Here is a 17,406-nt window from a genome sequence, read left to right on the forward strand (position 1 = left end):
TTTGGCTGTCACCATAAAGGTACTGGAGAGCCAGCCACAGCAGGATGGGGAGGGAGGGTGGGGCCTGCTAACCCGGCCCCTGTTCCCACAGTCGATGGAGTCGCAGGTGGAGGAGTGGTACCGCGAGGTGGGAGAGTTGCAGGCGCAGACAGCCGCGCTGCCGCTGGAGCCGGCGAGCAAGGAGCTGGTGGGCGAGCGGCAGAACGCGGTGGGCGAGCGCCTGGTGCGTCTGCTCGAGCCGCTGCAGGAGCGCCGCCGCCTGCTGCTAGCCTCCAAGGAGCTGCACCAGGTGGCGCACGACCTCGACGACGAGCTGGTGAGGACCCGCGCGGGGGATTTGGGCGGGGCCCGGATAAGAGGAGAGGTGAGCGAGGAGGGGGCGGGGCGTGAGGCCAGAGGCGGGCCAGCGGGCAGAGGGAATGGAGACTGGGATGGGGTCGGGGCCGTGGGACCTCGGTGGGTTCAAGGGTGGAAATGGCTGAGAAACCCACCCACTGATACACTGATAGACTCAGTTATTCAAGCCTTAATTTTTTCATGTAGTCATTCACTTATGCATTCGTTCACTCTTTTACATTTAATTTACTTTCAATCACTCTTTGCTTTATTCATGAAGTCGTTGATTTATTCATCAATTCATCCTTTATTCCCTCCTTCACTCATTTATTTATTATTCACTTACTCACTTGTCACTCATCCAGTCACTTCCTCAGTCAGTCTCTCACCTCCTGGTTTGCTTGTTCGTTCATTCAAGAATTTGCTCATTCTGTGCCCCTCTCTGTGCTTACGTGATGCTAGGGTCACAGGGGTGACTAAGGCAGACCCCGTTCCTGCCTACAGAGGACTCAAAGTCCAAAGGGGAAAACAGACTTGTCCTCAGTCAGTGAGAAGAACCCAGGGTGATTAGGGCTGTGATGGGAGAAGCTGGGAGGCCATGGGAGCCCAGAGGAAGCAACTGGCCAAGGTCTGAAGTCAGAGAGGGTTTCCTGGAAGAGGGGATGTCTGAGCTGAGACGTGGAGGAAGAGTACAAATGAGCCTGCTGAGGGAGTGGGAAGGGAATTCAGGAAGCAAGACCTGCCCAGACAAAGGCCAGAGGTAAGCATGAGCCCGGCTCCAGTGCAGAGAGCAAGACAGAGCATGTCCAGAGAGGAGGCTGAAAACATGAGCAGGCTCTTAGGTGAGGAGGGGCCTTTTATGCTGTAGAGGTGGCTTACAGTTTAGTTGGGGGATGCAGGGGTCCTGGCCCTGCTCCCTGTGTCCTTCCCTTGACCTGCTCCCTGATTCCTCTCCAGGCATGGGTCCAGGAACGGCTGCCACTGGCCATGCAGACAGAACGAGGCAGTGGTTTGCAAGCTGTCCAGCAGCACATCAAAAAGAACCAGGTGAGCAGAGCCAGGGCCGGAGAGTGGGTTAGGACACATCTGGATACAAATGATAGAAAAACAGCTCTATCATTGGTTAAAGCCAAAAAAGTGAATTTATTGGCTCTTGTGTTTGAGAAGACTGTGGACAGCAGATACAGATCCATCCAGATGCTTCCAAGATGTCATGAATCTCTCATTTCCAAATTTTTTTTCCTGTTAGCTTTGTTCTCAGGCCAACTCCCCTCTCCTGCTGGTTAAAAGAGCTCTGACAGGTTCAAATTTACATCCCACTCATAAAACTGAGGAGATTTTTTCTCTCTCAGTAATTTCAGCAGTAGTCCCAGGAGTAACTCTTTTAGGCTCAGTTTGAGTCACATGTCCACCCTGAACTCATCCTGGTGGCCAGGGATTTAGACAGCTCTGAAGGGCCTGATCTGGGCTAAGGGCCCACCTTGGAACCAGCAGGTGGGGTCAGCCTTCACTTAATTATCTGGGCTGAGATGGAGGCAAGGGTGTTCCCCAAAAGAAAGTCAGGACCTCATGACTAGAAGTAAGGAGAATGTCTGTTGGCCATGAAAAAGAAAATGACAAAAACAAAAACAAAAACAAAAACCAAGCTCTCCAGACACCCGTGGGGAGAGAGGACAGAGACAGTGAGAGTGCTGACTCAGGCTGAGCACAGTGGGGAGTTTTCAGCCCCTAATATCTCTGGACCTCTATCCACCTCTCTGAGCCTTAGTTGCCACACCTTAATGAGTAGATTCTTGATCTTGAGCAGTGATTCTCCAATCACTCAGTGGAGGAAACTTGATCAAACCAACTCTCACCAAAGCCCAAAGTAACACGTATAAAAGAGGAACAATAATAATATTAGTAATACATTGGTTAAAGACTTATTATGTGCCAAGTACTGTTCTAGGGGGGTTATGCCTCTTATTTAATTTAATTTCCACAGTAACCCTACCAGATAGGAATTGTCATTCACCTCTCTTACCAAAAAAATATAAGTTGGAAGAATGGAGCACTGAAGGATGGTGGGCAGGTGGACACACAAATTATTTTGAAAAGTTTGTGATCATGCTGCACTAGGTGGAGTTCTTTAAGAGGCGGGGCGTTTTCTTAGATTTTGTTTTTCCGTCTTGATGAAAATACTCCTGGCTGTCAGCCGTGTTGGGAACAAACAGGACTGGCCCATCAATTTCATGGTTGAGGAAATTGATCAAATTCACTTAATGCTTAAAATTGGGGCAGCTCAGCTGCATGTGTGAGAGAGTGTTCTGGATACACGGGGGCTGTTGAACGAATAATAGCTGCTAAGATTGACTGATGACCTAGTGCATGCTGGGCACAGTTCTCAGCGCTCCACGGTGCAGCAACCCAGCAAGGTAGATATTAGCAGGCTGCCACTAGCCATGTGCCTTTGGCAAGTTCCTCAACTGCTCTGTGCCTCAGTCTCCCCATCTGTAAAATGAGAATGATAATGATGTGTAGCTCCTGGGGTTGGAGTGAGGATCAGATGAGTGACTATATTTGGCAAAGCCCTTACTTAGCAAAGTGCCTGGCAGGCACTCAGTGTTGGCTATTGTATTATTATCTCCATTTACCAGCTGGGGAAATGGAGGCATGGGAGAGGTTAACTCAGGTACTCAGCAAGTACAGAGCTTGTTGAGAGAACCTTCTGGGGTGATGGAACTTGTTCTGTATCTTGATCTAGGTACACGGATATATAATGTGTAAACATACGTGTCGAGCTGTACACCTAAGAATTGTGCACTTCACTGTATGTAAATTACACCCCACTTGCTCCTAAGCTGCCTGATTCTCAGGCCCCGTGTTTCAACCATGAGCGGGTATCTTGTATTAGCAGGCATCTTGTTTGAGAGCAGTCTCTGGATCCGGCCTCCTGTGTGCAAATCCCATCGCCCCTTATAGCTACTTGCTCTCGGGCAACGTACTTCACCTCTCCGTGCCTGTTTTCCCAACGGCAACATAGGGGAATGACTGAGCGAGGAACCACAAAATGCTTACGTGGTACCCGGCACGTGGTGGGCGATCTGCGACTGTTTGTATTCTCTCCTGGGCGGTACCAGTCGCGGGGGCGCCCGACGTCTGAACTCTCCTCTCGGCTCTCACCCCCAGGGCCTGCGGCGGGAGATCCAGGCTCACGGTCCGCGGCTGGAGGAGGTGCTGGAGCGTGCGGGCGCGCTGGCGTCGCTGCGCAGCCCCGAGGCAGAGGCTGTGCGCTGTGGCCAGGAGCAGCTGCAGAGCGCCTGGGCCGGGCTGCGGGAGGCGGCCGAGCGGCGGCAGCAAGTCCTGGACGCCGCCTTCCAGGTGGAGCAGTACTACTTCGACGTGGCCGAGGTGGAGGCGTGGCTGGGCGAGCAGGAGCTGCTCATGATGAGTGAGGACAAGGGCAAGGTGCGCCCAGGCTGGGGGTGCGGGGGGCCTGGGGGCGCTGGAGCCCGGGGCCCGCTGCTGCCGCCTCATCTCGGGCGCCGTGTGCCCCCAGGACGAACAGAGCACCCTGCAGCTGCTCAAGAAGCACCTGCAGCTGGAGCAGGGCGTGGAGAACTACGAGGAAAGCATCGCACAGCTGTCGCGCCAGTGCCGGGCGCTGCTGGAGATGGGGCACCCGGACAGGTGGGCGGGCGGGAGGGGATCCGGGCCAGGCAGGGGCGGAGCCCGTTCTTAGGGAATGGTCCGGCAGAATCTGGAGTTTCCCTGTTGGAAATTGAGACAGAGCCGGAATTGGGCATTGGGGTGGGAGGGGCTCAGAATGGAGGAGCCCTGCACAGGGATGTTTGAGGGAGTGGGGCCAGGAGCACTGAGGTTTAAGTGTAGGGGAGGGGGGCGATGTCTAAGACCAAGGTGAGAAGTAAGAGCTCAGGACAGAGAAGGGTCCTCTTCCTACCTGGTATCAGGGAGGACAGAAAAGCCTGGAGCACTGTAATTGGGCATGGCCTCAGACCTCCTGGATGACAGGTCATGTGACCTCCATGAGATCAGGTGTAGGGGCCACATCTGAGATGCTTGGATCAGGGGTGAGAGCTGAGACAGAGGCACAGGGCTAGACCTCTGTCCGCCTGAGCCTGGAGATCAGGCCTGGAAGTGAGGTTGGTTGGCTGGGGACCAAGTGGGGGGTCTGGAGTGCCACCCAAGTCGCTGGCGGGTCAGATGTGGGACTGCAGACTGAAAGGCTGGGTAGGGGTAGGGGGTGGTGAGCTTATCAAGCTGAGGGAAACAGTTTTCCCTGAGTGCTGAGGTTGGGCATGGCCTGAGACCTCCTGGGTGACAGGTCATGTGACCTCCCTGCATCCCAAACTTGAGGAAAACAGTCCTGCATGGAGGAATCTGAGGGGACTCAACCCTGCCTGAAGGTTCAGAGGAGGCACAGCCTTGCCCTTGGGGGAAGGGGTGGCAGGGGGGTCAGAGCTCTGTCCTGGAAATCTCAGGGGGCTCCATCTCTGCTCCTCCCTGTCCCCTACTAGCGAGCAGATCAGCCGGCGGCAGTCTCAGGTGGACCGCCTGTACGTGGCCCTCAAGGAGCTGGGCGAGGAACGCCGGGTGGGCCTGGAGCAGCAGTACTGGCTGTACCAGCTCAGCCGCCAGGTGGACGAGCTGGAGCACTGGATTGCAGAGAAAGAGGTGGTGGCCGGCTCACCTGAGCTCGGCCAGGACTTTGAGCATGTCACGGTAAGTTGAGCATCACTAGGAATAAACAATGGTTCCAGTGGCCACCACGTATGCTACCAAGTTCTCTGGGCCTCAGTGTCCCCATCCTTAATAAGAGGATTATAATAGCACTACATCATGGCTATGCTGTGAGACAAATGAATTAATATAATGTAATATAATGCACTTAGGACAGTATTCAGCATCCACAGGGCCTAACACAGTGTTAGTTAAGTATTATTTTCTTATTTTCATTATTGTTGTTACTATTATTGCTACAGAGTGAGTACTCAGTAAGTGTTGGGTGTTATTTTTTGTTATTATTATCATCACTGGTACTGTTACTACTCTTACCTGCCACAAGATGCTGGGTTGGAGGGGGCTCTCATGTATAGCACCTTTGCCCATGATGTCCCCATCCCCAACATACTTCTGGCAGGTGCTGCAGGAGAAATTCTCAGAGTTTGCCAATGAGACTGGTACAGCAGGGCGGGAGCGGCTGGCGGCTGTGAACCAGATGGTGGACGAGCTGATTGAGTGTGGCCACACGGCGGCGGCCACCATGGCGGAGTGGAAGGACGGGTTGAACGAGGCCTGGGCCGAGCTGCTGGAGCTCATGGGCACACGGGCCCAGCTGCTGGCCGCCTCTCGGGAGTTGCACAAGTTCTTCAGTGATGCCCGAGAGCTTCAAGGACAGATCGAGGAGAAGCGGAGGCGACTGCCCCGCCTGACTGCCCCGCCTGAGCCCAGACCCAGTGCCAGCTCCATGCAGCGGACCCTGCGCACCTTTGAACATGACCTGCAGCTCCTTGTGTCCCAGGTGGGGAGCTGGCGGCCAAGAGAGGCAGGTGGGAGGGCCTGAGCAGCATGACCAAAGGATAGGGCAGCAGAGCAGGCAAAAATCAGGCTGTGGACCACGTTGAAGTTAGATGATGGGACAGATAGAAAACAGACCATGGAACAGGGAGAAATTAGATGATGGGGCAGGTAGAATATGGATTGATCACGTGGTGCACAGAATCAGACAATGACAGAAAAAAGGTGGTATGAAATGTTTGACAGATATCAGACAGTGTTTCCAATGGAGTTTGGGCAGGAGATTCTCCTAAATACTGTGAAGTGAATCTTACCCCAATCTGGACTGGGAGTCTAAAAGGAATTGAGAGGGGGTTAAGAGAAATTTGGCTGTGGGACAGATAGAAATCATATGATTTTCCTTAAAGAAACTTGATGGGGTTGAATTTAACGAATAGAAATCAGAGCTAATAGAAATCAGGCAGTGAATCTGATGACATTGGGAGGTGGATCTGAGAAACCAGATAGAAATGAAGCTGTGGACCTAACAGAACTCAAGCAGCAGACCTGAAGGAAATTGGGTTGCAGGTCTAAAGGAAGGTGAAAATTGGACAATTATTTTATATACATCATACAGATGACTGTTAGAAATTAGGCAGAGGAACTGATAGCGATTACGTGGTGGATCTGATATAAATATGGAGTTACTCCAAAAAAATCAGGTGGCTGACCCTATAGAGGTGGTAGGTGTGAAAGTCAGAATGCAGGTAAGTTAAAGAAACATCAGACAGCAGACATGAGAGAAATATGGTAGTGGGTCTAAAAGAAGTCAGAAAGCGGGAAAGTAAAAAAGAAATCAGGCAGCGGATAGGAATGAAACCCAGTGTGGAATCTCAAGGGTGCAGGCTCCTTATGTTTTTAGGCTCTGCACCCAGCCAGCAGATGGGGGAAGGAGTGGGTGGAGCCTGGAGCCCATGGAGGGCTGGTGCTCGACCTGGCATGCCCCTCAGGTAAGGCAGCTCCAGGAAGGGGCAGCCCAGCTACGGACGGTGTATGCGGGCGAGCACGCGGAGGCCATCGCCAGCCGGGAGCAGGAGGTGCTGCAGGGCTGGAAGGAGCTGCTGGCAGCCTGCGAGGACGCCCGCCTGCACGTGAGCTCCACGGCCGACGCCCTGCGATTCCACAGCCAGGCTCGCGACCTGCTCTCCTGGATGGATGGCATCGCCAGCCAGATTGGAGCAGCTGACAAGCCCAGGTGCCCCTCATCCCACCTCGGGCTTCCTACCTGCCTCCGGGCAGCCACCCCTGCCCATCAGCAGTTCCTTTCCCATAAAAAACCCCAATAGCCAATACCTGTGCAGTACCTCTGCCTGCTACGCATTGTTTTAATGCCTCTTGTGTATTAAGACCCCTTGTCAGGCCAGACATTGGGGCTCAGAGCATGGGACATCCTCCTGCCTCTGTGGGGGTGTCACAGCATGGGGGGGATCTGAAGCCAGGGTTGGGAAAGGGAGGTGTATTTGTGGCTTAATCTAGTAGGAACTGACATATTGCTCACATAACGGCTTGATGTGAGTGTCCAGCAGAAGCCTGTCCTGCACTGATTGGGAGCCACTGTCCTTCCATCATCAGCCCTGGGATTCATTTGCTGGACCTTCTGCATCCAACTGCAGAGGAGAAGAGAGCAGGAGGATCACATGGGAGGTTTTAGGGACTAAACCTGCGCTCATGTTCTATTGGCCCAGTGGCCCCAACCTGTCTGCCTGGGAGGCTGGGAAATGTAGCCTGGCATGTGTCCAAGAAGACAAGGACCTGGAGAGTTGTGGATGCGTAGCATTGTGTCTGTGACTGTGGGGCCTTGGGCCTGCATTCATTTACTCAGCAAATATGTATTGATGCCTACTGTATGCCAGAAGGTGAACCCCTGCCCTGATGCAGCTTACATTCTGAGAGAGGAGACAGGCAACAGTTAAGTAAATAAACAAACACTTAATATTATTTTGATAGTCGTAGTGCTCTGAAGAAAAATAAAGCAAGGTAAGGGGACCTGAGTGAAGGATGGTGAGTTGGGTAAAGTTTTAGGGGGAAGAGTCTTCCAGGTGGAGGGATCAGCAAGTGCAAAGGCCCTGAGGTGGGTTGTAGTTAGACATGTTTGAGGGAAAGCTGGACAAGCATTGTAGCTGGATGGAGTGAGTGGTAGGGGAGAGTGGAGAATGGTAGGAAGTGAGGCTAGAAGAGAAATAGGGCATGGTGAGGAGTTTGCCTTTTCTTGGATTTAGATGGGAGTCACAGGATTGCGTAGAGCAAGGGAGCGATGTAATATAATGTACATTTGAGAACGATCACTCCAGGTGCCTAGTGGGTAACGGACTGTGGACAGCCAGGTGGAAGCAGGTAGACCAGTCAGGAGACTGCTAACATAATCCAGGTAAGAGGTAATATTGTCTTGGCCCAGGGTGGTGGTTGAAGAGATGGCAAGAAATGATTGGCTTTAGGAATTGAAAAAATCTTCTTTATTATGAAAATTTTCAAAAATATACAGAAGTAGCAGCAACAGTATAATGAACCCACATGTGTAGAGTGAACACTGGGCTTGGACAACCATCAACATTTAGCCAATCCTGCTTCATCCATACACTGCCCTTCCCCATCCCATCCCATCCACCCTTTGCTGAGTTATTTTAAAACAAATCTATGATTTTATATCATTTCAGAGTATATTTTGCAGTTATAAATGTCCAGTCTTGAGTGACTGATTAGCTTCGGGGACTGAGGGGAAAAAAGAGGAGTCATGGATGAATGATGGGTGAATTTACTGAGTTGGAGAATTTTGGGGAGGGTACATTTGGGAGATAGGGGAGAATCAGGGAGATTGTTCTAGGCATATGAAGTCTTAAGTAGGAATCATCACAATGTGGGACCATCAGAAATGCATTTGGACATATTAAGTCTTATAAAGCTCTACTTGTTGACTGGTTGAACCCTCAGAAATTTGGGATTTGTTTTGCACAGATAATAGCTTAGAATGATGCTGTCCAATAGTTACACAATGCAAGCCACCAGTGTGAGCCATGTATATAATTGAAGATTTTTCTTGTAACCACATTAAAAAAAAGTAAAGAGAAGCAAATGAAAATTAATTTTAGTAATTAATTTTATTTAACCCAGTGTACCCAAAATACTATTGCTTCAACATATAGGCATATGAAAATTATTGAGATATCTTACCTTCGTTTTTATACTCAGTCTTCAAAATATGGTGTTTAGTTTACACTTGAACACATCTCAAGTCAGACTAGCCACATTTCAAGGGCTTGACTGCCATACATGTCTAGTGGCTACCATATGGGACAGCACAGACTGAGAAGGTTAGAATCATTGGCTAGTGGAAACTTCAGAAGTATACCTTTGCCACAGGTGAGTACAGCTCAGTGGTAGAGCACATGCTTAGCATGCACAAGGTCCTGGGTTCAATTCCCAGCACCTCCATTAAAAAAGAAAGAAAGAAGAAGTATAGCTTTAGAAAATTAGAAAAATTGGATCTTGAAATTCTAGGTTAGAATCACAGAAGTGTGACATTTTAGCACTTGGGGAAAAGTTGGAGTCATTGAATCAGTGAAGAATGTTGGCCCCTCAGAACTTGGTCATGGGAGGTGGGTGTCCTGAGATGGTGTGGAATCCCAGCCTCAGGGATTTGGGCTTATCAGGACCTGCATATATAGGGCGAATCTAGGGAGGCTTCCCGTGGCTCAGACCCCTACCCACCACCCACCATAGGGACGTGTCGTCGGTGGAGGTGCTCATGAACTACCATCAGGGCCTGAAGACCGAGCTGGAGGCACGGGTGCCCGAGCTGACGGCCTGCCAGGAGCTGGGGCGCAATCTGCTGCTCAACAAGAGTGCCATGGCTGATGAGGTGGGGAGGGTGCAGGGGTCCTCCTCTGCCACCTGTTCCTATTGGGGTGGGAGCCACCCCTGATGCCTCTCCCACCCACCTGCCACTCCCAGATCCAGGCACAGCTGGACAAGCTGGGAACCAGGAAGGAGGAGGTGTCGGACAAGTGGGACCGCCATTGGGAGTGGCTGCAGCAGAGTGAGTGGGGGCCCAGACACGCGGCTCAGAAGCACAGGGACATGCTCCAGCATGTTCAGAAGAGCCCAGAGGGTGACTCAGTCATGCTTTGCACACCCCATGGGTGCCCAGCAGCAAACATAAAGGCCTGGGAGGGTGGGCAGGGTGCTGCCCTATCATTGACTCCCTGGTGAAAAGCCAGTGCCCTCTGTGTGTGTGTACAGCCAGTGAAAACAGCCACTGCCACTATGAAAGGTCCACAGGTGCCCCTAACATCCTTACCCCCAAAACGTCTCTCCATAGTGCTGGAAGTGCACCAGTTTGCCCAGGAGGCGGTGGTGGCCGATGCCTGGCTGACCGCTCAGGAGCCACTCCTGCAGAGTGGGGAGCTGGGCAGCAGCGTGGACGAGGTGGAGCAGCTTATCAGGCGACATGAGGCCTTCCGTAAAGCAGCTGCAGCCTGGGAAGAAAGGTTCAGCTCTCTGCGGCGCCTGACCACGGTCAGCACACCCCAGATCCTGCCCCAGGCCCCTGCCGTGGCACCACACCCATCTCTCTATATAAGACAAACACACAGGCTCAGCACTGTGTTGAGTGAGGGCCAAGCCAGTCACTGGGCTCCCAGTCCAGTGTGGTGGGGGGACAGATCTGTCACCAGACAGTGTAGCCCAGGGCTGGGATGGGGGGAAGCACAGGGGGCCATGGGAGCCCAGAAGCATTTGTCCTGGCCTAGGGGAGTCTGATCTGAGACTTGAAGAATGAAGAGAAGGAATCATTTTAATAAAAGTCTTAAGGTCTTGAAGGAAGGAGGCAATTGGGGGCCAGAGGAGAGAAAGGCACATAAAGTGATGATTTAGCCAGTTCTTAAAAGAACACTGTTTGCTGGAGAAAGTAGGAATTCAGCTCCTAGCAGAGAGCTAAGCAGGGGTACTGGCCTGGACAACCTTGCTTTTTCACTGATAAGAGCTAATAAATGGGGTGGTGAGGCAGACGACTCAGAGCCACCTTCCCAGGCCCTACCCCCAACCCCCGACCCCCACCCCGCCCCTCCACCTGAGTCTGGCTTCTCTGTCCTCAGATTGAGAAAATCAAGGCTGAACAGAGCAAACAGCCGCCCACCCCCCTGCTGGGGCGCAAGTTCTTTGGAGACCCTACAGAACTGGCGGCCAAGGCTGCGCCCCTGCTGCGGCCAGGGGGCTATGAAAGGGGCTTGGAGCCCCTGGCCCGCCGGGCCTCGGACACGCTCTCGGCCGAGGTGCGGACCCGGGTGGGGTACGTGCGTCAGGAGCTCAAGCCGGAACGCCTCCAGCCGCGCATCGACCGGCTGCCGGAGGTCCCGGGGATAGTGGAGCCCACGGCCCTGCCGGCCGCAGCAGAGGACGCCGCGGAGACCCCCGGGGCCCCCGCATCAGCAGAGCAGGTTCGGCCGCGGCCAGAGCGCCAGGAGTCAGCTGATCGCGCAGAGGAGCTACCCAGGAGGCGGCGGCCCGAGCGTCTAGAATCGGCAGATCAATCCGAGGAGGCTGCGCGGAGGCGGCGGCCCGAGCGTCAGGAGTCAGCGGAGCACGAGGTTGCACACAGCCTTACCCTGGGCCGCTATGAGCAGATGGAGCGGCGGCGCGAGCGGCGGGAGCGGCGGTTGGAGCGGCAGGAGTCCAGCGAACAGGAGATGCCCACGAGAGGAGACCTGGCCAAGGGGTGAGGCCCCATGTGCCCAGGGGGTGGAGGAAGGGGGACACGGAGAGCTCCTGGAATCACACAGGCCAGTGGAGAGGGTTTCCGGGCTCAGAACTGCCTAGGGAGGGAGATACATTCGTGATACCCATTTCGCAGAGGTGTAAACGGAGGTTGAAAAAGGGTAGGAGTCCTGCCCATTATTCCACAGTGGCAGTGGCCTCCTCCAGGTGCAGGTTCTCAGCTACTGAGTTCTGACCCCTGCACCAAATCCCCTGGGTGGCCCTGAGCAGGGATTTTGTCCTCTCTGCATCTCAGTTTCTTCATTGGGCTAATGGTGGAACCATCACCTGCCTGATTGGAGCTAAGATCCTTTATCACAATCTGTCTCAACCTTATAAACTGGAGGCTGTAGTCATATCTATTTCATGGATGGGGCAACTGAGTCTCAGAGAGGGTAAGTCATTCAGCTTGGGTGAAGCAGGACTGGAACCCAGGCCTTTCAGAATCCAGAGTTAACCAGTATATTGTGCAGATCACTTCAATCAGCTGTGTCCCCAGAGGAGGCCTTTGGTCAAATATGTTTCAGTGACAATGACTACCAGACCCTTTTCAAATTTTGTACATCTTGAACATGTGTCCACTCTGCTTGTGGTATGTGCTGGGGAGAGCAATGACTGAACCAGCTCCATCCCTGCATTCATGGGGCCCACAGTCTAGGGAGGGAAACAGACTTGTCACCAGATAATGTGACCCAGAATGATGGGGGCTGGGGATGAGGGAAGTCCAGGGAGCTTGACAGCTGGGGGTAGAGTGAGCGGGTGGAGAAAGGCAACAGTTTCTTCAAAGGCTTGAAGGCACCAGTTTTCATTTTGGTCTTTGTGGTGCTTAAAACTCAGAGGGGAGAGAGATTCCACCCTCCATTCAGCAGACATGTGCCGAGCACCTGTGGTGTGTAAAGTAGACACCTGAGACAGGCAGATGCAGAAGTGGATAGGGACCTGGCATCTCAGGCTGAGGCTCCTCCAGCCAGCCAGGATGGTCTCTGGGAGAAGGCATCCCAGTTCCATTGGGTCTTTCTGCGCCTCCCCCCACCTCCTCCAGGAAGGCCACCCTGGCTGACATTGTGGAGCAGCTGCAGGAGAAAGAGGCAGGCCCTGGGCTCTCTGTTGGGGTAAGTTGAGCCTTGGCATGGGTGGGGGTATGGGGGCCCCTCTCCCCCAAGCTGGAGTCAGGATCCCAGAAATACTGATGTCAAGCCCTGCCCCTCTCATCTGAACCCTGCAGAGACTCTCAGGGGATGGGAGAGGGCTCCCAGATGCCTCTGAAATTTTCTCCCTCAGAAAGTTGAGGCCACTAACCTAAGAGATTCCTAACCCCTTCCACCCACACACAAGTAGACTCCAGACTCTTCCCACATCTGTCCTAGTTTCTGTCTCTAGCTCAGTGGGGGAGATCTCAAATTTCCTTACAGACAGCCACACACACATGAGGTGCCAGGTTCCTCCAACTGGCAGCTGGGACACCCACCAGCCTACACCCCCACCTTCATAAGTCTAGCTCCCCTCCAAGATAGAGAGGGATTCCAAACCTAGGACCCATGCCCAAGACCTGGGGAGCCAACTGTTAGTTGGACCTCCAACCTTGAGGTCCTCCCATACTCGCTTCCAAGACAGATGGCCCTGCAGACAAATGGGACCCCTAGACCCCTGAGTTCGCCCAGATGGCCCCCACACCCCACTATGGACAGCACCCCTCTTCCCCCTCCCTTCACACAGCCGTCGCTGCCTCAGCCTCGCGAGCTTCCCCCCGGTCGCCTGCCCAACGGGCTTGAGCCGCCCGAGCGGACACCTCGGCCGGACCGGCCGCGGGCGCGGGACCGGCCCAAGCCGCGACGGCGGCCGCGGCCCCGAGAGGGTGGTGAGGGCGGGGGAAGCCGGCGCTCGCGCTCCGCCCCGGCCCAGGGCGGCTCCGCCCCCGCGCCTCCGCCACCGCCCACTCATACAGTGCAGCACGAGGGCTTCCTGCTGCGCAAGCGCGAGCTCGACGCTAACCGCAAGTCGTCCAACCGGTGAGCGTGTGGGCGGGGCTTTGGAAGGTGGGTCCCAAGCTCAGTGTCCAATGAATGAATAGGTGGGCCGGAGGAGGGGGGTGGGGCTAAACTTTAGGGCATCCAACCGGTGGCTGGGTAGGCGGGGCCTGAAAAACGGAGCCTTAACTTCAAAGAATCAATCAATGAACCGGAGGAGCGGGGCCTAAGGTTAGTGCGTCCAATGGGTGAGCCGGTGGCGCTTACATGGGGGCGGGACCTGAAGAAAATGTTACGAACGTGAATAAATTGCAACTCAATCTCACGGAAACCAACCCAGGAGTTAACTAGAGCTAATAGCAAACTGGATGTGGGGTCTAGCTGGAGGGTTCTCTTGACTCGTGAGGTGGAGCCTGGAGAGGTCCTTCAACCAATGAGTGGGGTGGGTCCATTCATTCAATTTTAAATTGAGGGAGGGTCTGATAAGGGGCAGATCCCAAACTGAGGGCTAAGAGATAGGGGGCATGTCATATGGGTTTCCAAATGAGGGTCTAACAGTGATATATCTACTCTTGGAGTCCGACTCCAGGTTGTCCAACCTTTTTTGAATCTAGGGAGAGGTGGAGCCCAAAAGGGAAGTGTTGAGCAAACAGAATGAAATGGAGGGGAACAGATTGAGGTTTTGCTTTTGGGGCCTGGAGGCAGTCTTTCCTCCTTGCGCTGAGACCAAGGTGAAAATAAATAGGGGCACCTGGGTGTGGTTTGCCCGTGGGAGACTTCCTTCTCTGTTGGGGCTTTGGCTGAATGGGGAGACAAGAATTCCTCATTCCAGACAGGGTGACCAGTAAGCTAATAGATCTCCCTTCAGGGGATTCCCTGGTGGTTGGGGTGGGGGTTGGATGAATGGTGAGGAAAATGCCCAAGCAAAATCTTGTGGCAGAGACAGCTTGAGGATAAGGAGGGGCAGCCCCAGCAGGGACCAGCTTGGGCAAAGACTTGGTACCGCGGGACTTAGACTCTCCCCCCAGCTCAGGAGCAGCCAAAAGCAAGAACACTCCAGGCCCTACAGGGGCAACGGCCTAGAAGGAGGAAGGCTCAGGTATAGTCAGCCCTTGAAAGGTATTGATGAAGAGTACCCAGGCAGAGCTGCGACTCTGCCTTGAGCCCCATCTCGTCACCCCAGGTCGTGGGTGAGCCTGTACTGCGTTCTCAGCAAGGGGGAGCTGGGCTTCTACAAGGACGCCAAGGGCCCAGCATCCGGGGGCACACACGGCGGGGAGCCACTGCTCAGCCTGCACAAGGCCACCAGCGAGGTGGCTAGTGACTACAAGAAAAAGAAGCACGTCTTCAAGCTCCAGTGAGCCCCCACAATGGGCGAAAGGGAGGGTCCAAGACCCAGCTTCCCTCTCCCAGCAATACCCTGCTCCAGTGGGGGATAGTTGGTGGATGGGTGGGCTGGTCCCCTGCCCCAGAGCCCCCAAGTTCTGTGTCCTCTCCCACAGGACCCAGGATGGCAGTGAGTTTTTGCTCCAGGCTAAAGATGAGGTGAGATCTGTTCATTTCTCTCCTGTATTCAGACTTCAGGAACCACCTAGCTGGCTGGCTCCTGACCCAGGGACGGGGCTGTGGAAGAGAGGCAGCACAGGCCAGAGTTACCAGGGCTGCAGTGGGAAAGCCAATGGGTAGTGAGAGCCCAATAGAAGTTCCTAATCCAGCTGGGGGGAGGTGGAAGATCAGGAGGGCTGCCTGGAGGCCCCAGGACAAAGTCCAACCTTCTTTGCCTTGGCTTCTTGGGTGAGACTGGAAAGTTAGGAGAGAGTTAGCTTAAAAAAAAAAAAAAAAAAAAAAAAGAACTGCAAGTTCAAAGATCCAGAGGTACAGAATTGCAAAGGGTTAACTCTGCTGGAGTTCAAGGAGGAAGGTTCCCAGGGTCTGGATCTCCAAGAGCACTGTGGGCCATTCGGAGGAGGTTGGAGTTTATTCTCAGGGCACTAGGGAGACATGGTAGAGGCTCTTTGAGCAAGGGAGGGTTACAGTGAGGCAGAAGAAAGATCCCTTTAGCTACCATGTGCAGGGTAGATTGGAGAGGGTAAGAGTGGAGGTGTGGAGCACAGGAGGTGACTAGGGCAGGGGCCCAATTGGGAGAACACAAGTCTGGGCCAGGGCAAGAGGAGGAGCAGATGTGGAAGCAGTTTGAAGAGATGCTGAAAATAGTAACATTTGTTATCTCATTCATCCTCACAAGAGGCTATGAAGTAGGCCTTTATGCTCTCCATGCCTCTTCAATTTATCTTTAAAATGGAGATAACAATAGTTTTCCATCATAGGGTTAATATGAGAAATAAGTTGATATAGGAAGAGTCCTTACAGGGTCTGGAAAATGTCAGTGCTCTCTAAGTGTCTGCTGATATTATTGTTTCTTGTTGTTTATCTCTATAGTGGGAGTTAGATTATACTCCGATTGCATAGGGTTAAGTGAATTAATCCACAAAAGTGCTTAGAACAGAGCCTGGCACAAAATAAGTGCTGTGTAACTACATCACCACCACCATCATCATCATCATCATCATCATCATTATCCTGTTTAATAGATGAGGAAACTGAAGTTCAGAGAGGATAGTCTGATTCCAGACTCATCTATTACTCAGTCTCCTCTCTTCCAAACACAGACTGTGTGCCCTGTTTCTCTCTCCAGGAGGAGATGAATGGCTGGCTGGAGGCTGTGGCCACATCGGTTGGGGAACACGCGGAGATCGCCCGCTGGGGCCAGACACTACCCACAACGTCTTCTACAGATGAGGGCAACCCTAAGAGGGAAGCAGGAGAGCGCAGGGCCAGCGGGCGCCGGAAGTGACTTCCTACCCCTAGGGCCTGACACCTCCCCGCCCCTCCTCTCAGCACTGTGGGCACGAAGACACATTCTCTTCCGCAGGGGCGGGAGCCCCTAGTCCCACCGACACTGCGGACGCGCCATGGACGGGCACTGGAAAGGAGGGGATTTCTCCTGCACCCCAAGAAGTGCTGGGGGAATTGCTGCCCCTATAGCCATATCTCGGCCCCTTCCTGCTCGCCACCCCCACCCCAGGTGCTGGGGCTTCATTATTTTTATGCAATAACTGAGCTTGGGCAGGGGCCGGTAAGGGGCCAGTTGAGCCAAACTCCCTGCCCCGATGCCCAGATCCTGCCCCAAGAAGCTGGGGTGGTAGGGGCGAAATTCCCGACCCGCTCTCCGCCCTAGGGATGGGCATGGGGGCGCTGGTGAGGTCCCCTGGACCATCCAGGGTGCTAGGGGGTGGGGAGGGGACGCCCCCTCCCCGCCTTTACCTCACTTCCAATGCTGCCTTGATCTCTGTCTGGGAAGGGGGAGTGAAGGGGCCCTAGCCTCCGCACTCCGCCGTCTCAGAGCCATGCGGTTAATTCCTGACTTAGTTTATTTTTGCAAAATGTCGACCTCTTCCTCCCCCGCCCCGCATCCGCGAAGGCTTTTAAATGGGAGGGGCGTCAAAGCTCTAAATTGTCTTCCTCTCTCCTCCCCCCTCCAACTGTAAATGCCACTTCGTGAGGGGAGGGGCGAGGGGAAGCCCTCCCCCTGCATGCTTCTGGCTGGAGCACCTCCCTGGGGAGTGGGGGAACTGGGTTGTGGGCAGCGCCCATGGCCGCTTGGAGAAGCCGCTGGGGCCCAGGGGTGTGGGGGCGGTGTGGCAGGCGCACACTCTATGTACCTATAATAAATCCTTTGGCTTTGACGGTCTATGCTAGTTCGTGTTTAATGGGCTGCGTCCGAGAGGGTTGGGTGGGG

At 53.8% G+C, this 17,406-nt stretch overlaps 1 protein-coding gene across 1 annotated transcript in view; it reads left to right on the forward strand.

Annotated features, from left to right (window-relative positions):
* The window catches only part of SPTBN4 (spectrin beta, non-erythrocytic 4), a 68,413-nt gene extending 51,065 nt beyond the window's left edge, over positions 1-17,348 (forward strand). Inside the window, exons 21-36 of the mRNA XM_064489335.1 lie at positions 92-316; positions 1,294-1,383; positions 3,505-3,783; positions 3,875-4,005; positions 4,854-5,058; positions 5,477-5,857; positions 6,843-7,087; positions 9,610-9,748; positions 9,841-9,925; positions 10,208-10,404; positions 10,983-11,602; positions 12,683-12,752; positions 13,357-13,649; positions 14,791-14,964; positions 15,110-15,152; positions 16,303-17,348. Coding sequence (XP_064345405.1) covers positions 92-316; positions 1,294-1,383; positions 3,505-3,783; positions 3,875-4,005; positions 4,854-5,058; positions 5,477-5,857; positions 6,843-7,087; positions 9,610-9,748; positions 9,841-9,925; positions 10,208-10,404; positions 10,983-11,602; positions 12,683-12,752; positions 13,357-13,649; positions 14,791-14,964; positions 15,110-15,152; positions 16,303-16,461 — 3,336 coding nt within the window. The 3' untranslated portion in view covers positions 16,462-17,348. The remainder of the gene's footprint in view (positions 1-91; positions 317-1,293; positions 1,384-3,504; positions 3,784-3,874; positions 4,006-4,853; positions 5,059-5,476; positions 5,858-6,842; positions 7,088-9,609; positions 9,749-9,840; positions 9,926-10,207; positions 10,405-10,982; positions 11,603-12,682; positions 12,753-13,356; positions 13,650-14,790; positions 14,965-15,109; positions 15,153-16,302) is intronic.
* The last annotated feature ends 58 nt before the right edge of the window (positions 17,349-17,406 follow it).

The sequence above is a fragment of the Camelus dromedarius genome, chromosome 9, assembly GCF_036321535.1.
Source record: "Camelus dromedarius isolate mCamDro1 chromosome 9, mCamDro1.pat, whole genome shotgun sequence".
Taxonomy (NCBI): domain Eukaryota; kingdom Metazoa; phylum Chordata; class Mammalia; order Artiodactyla; family Camelidae; genus Camelus; species Camelus dromedarius.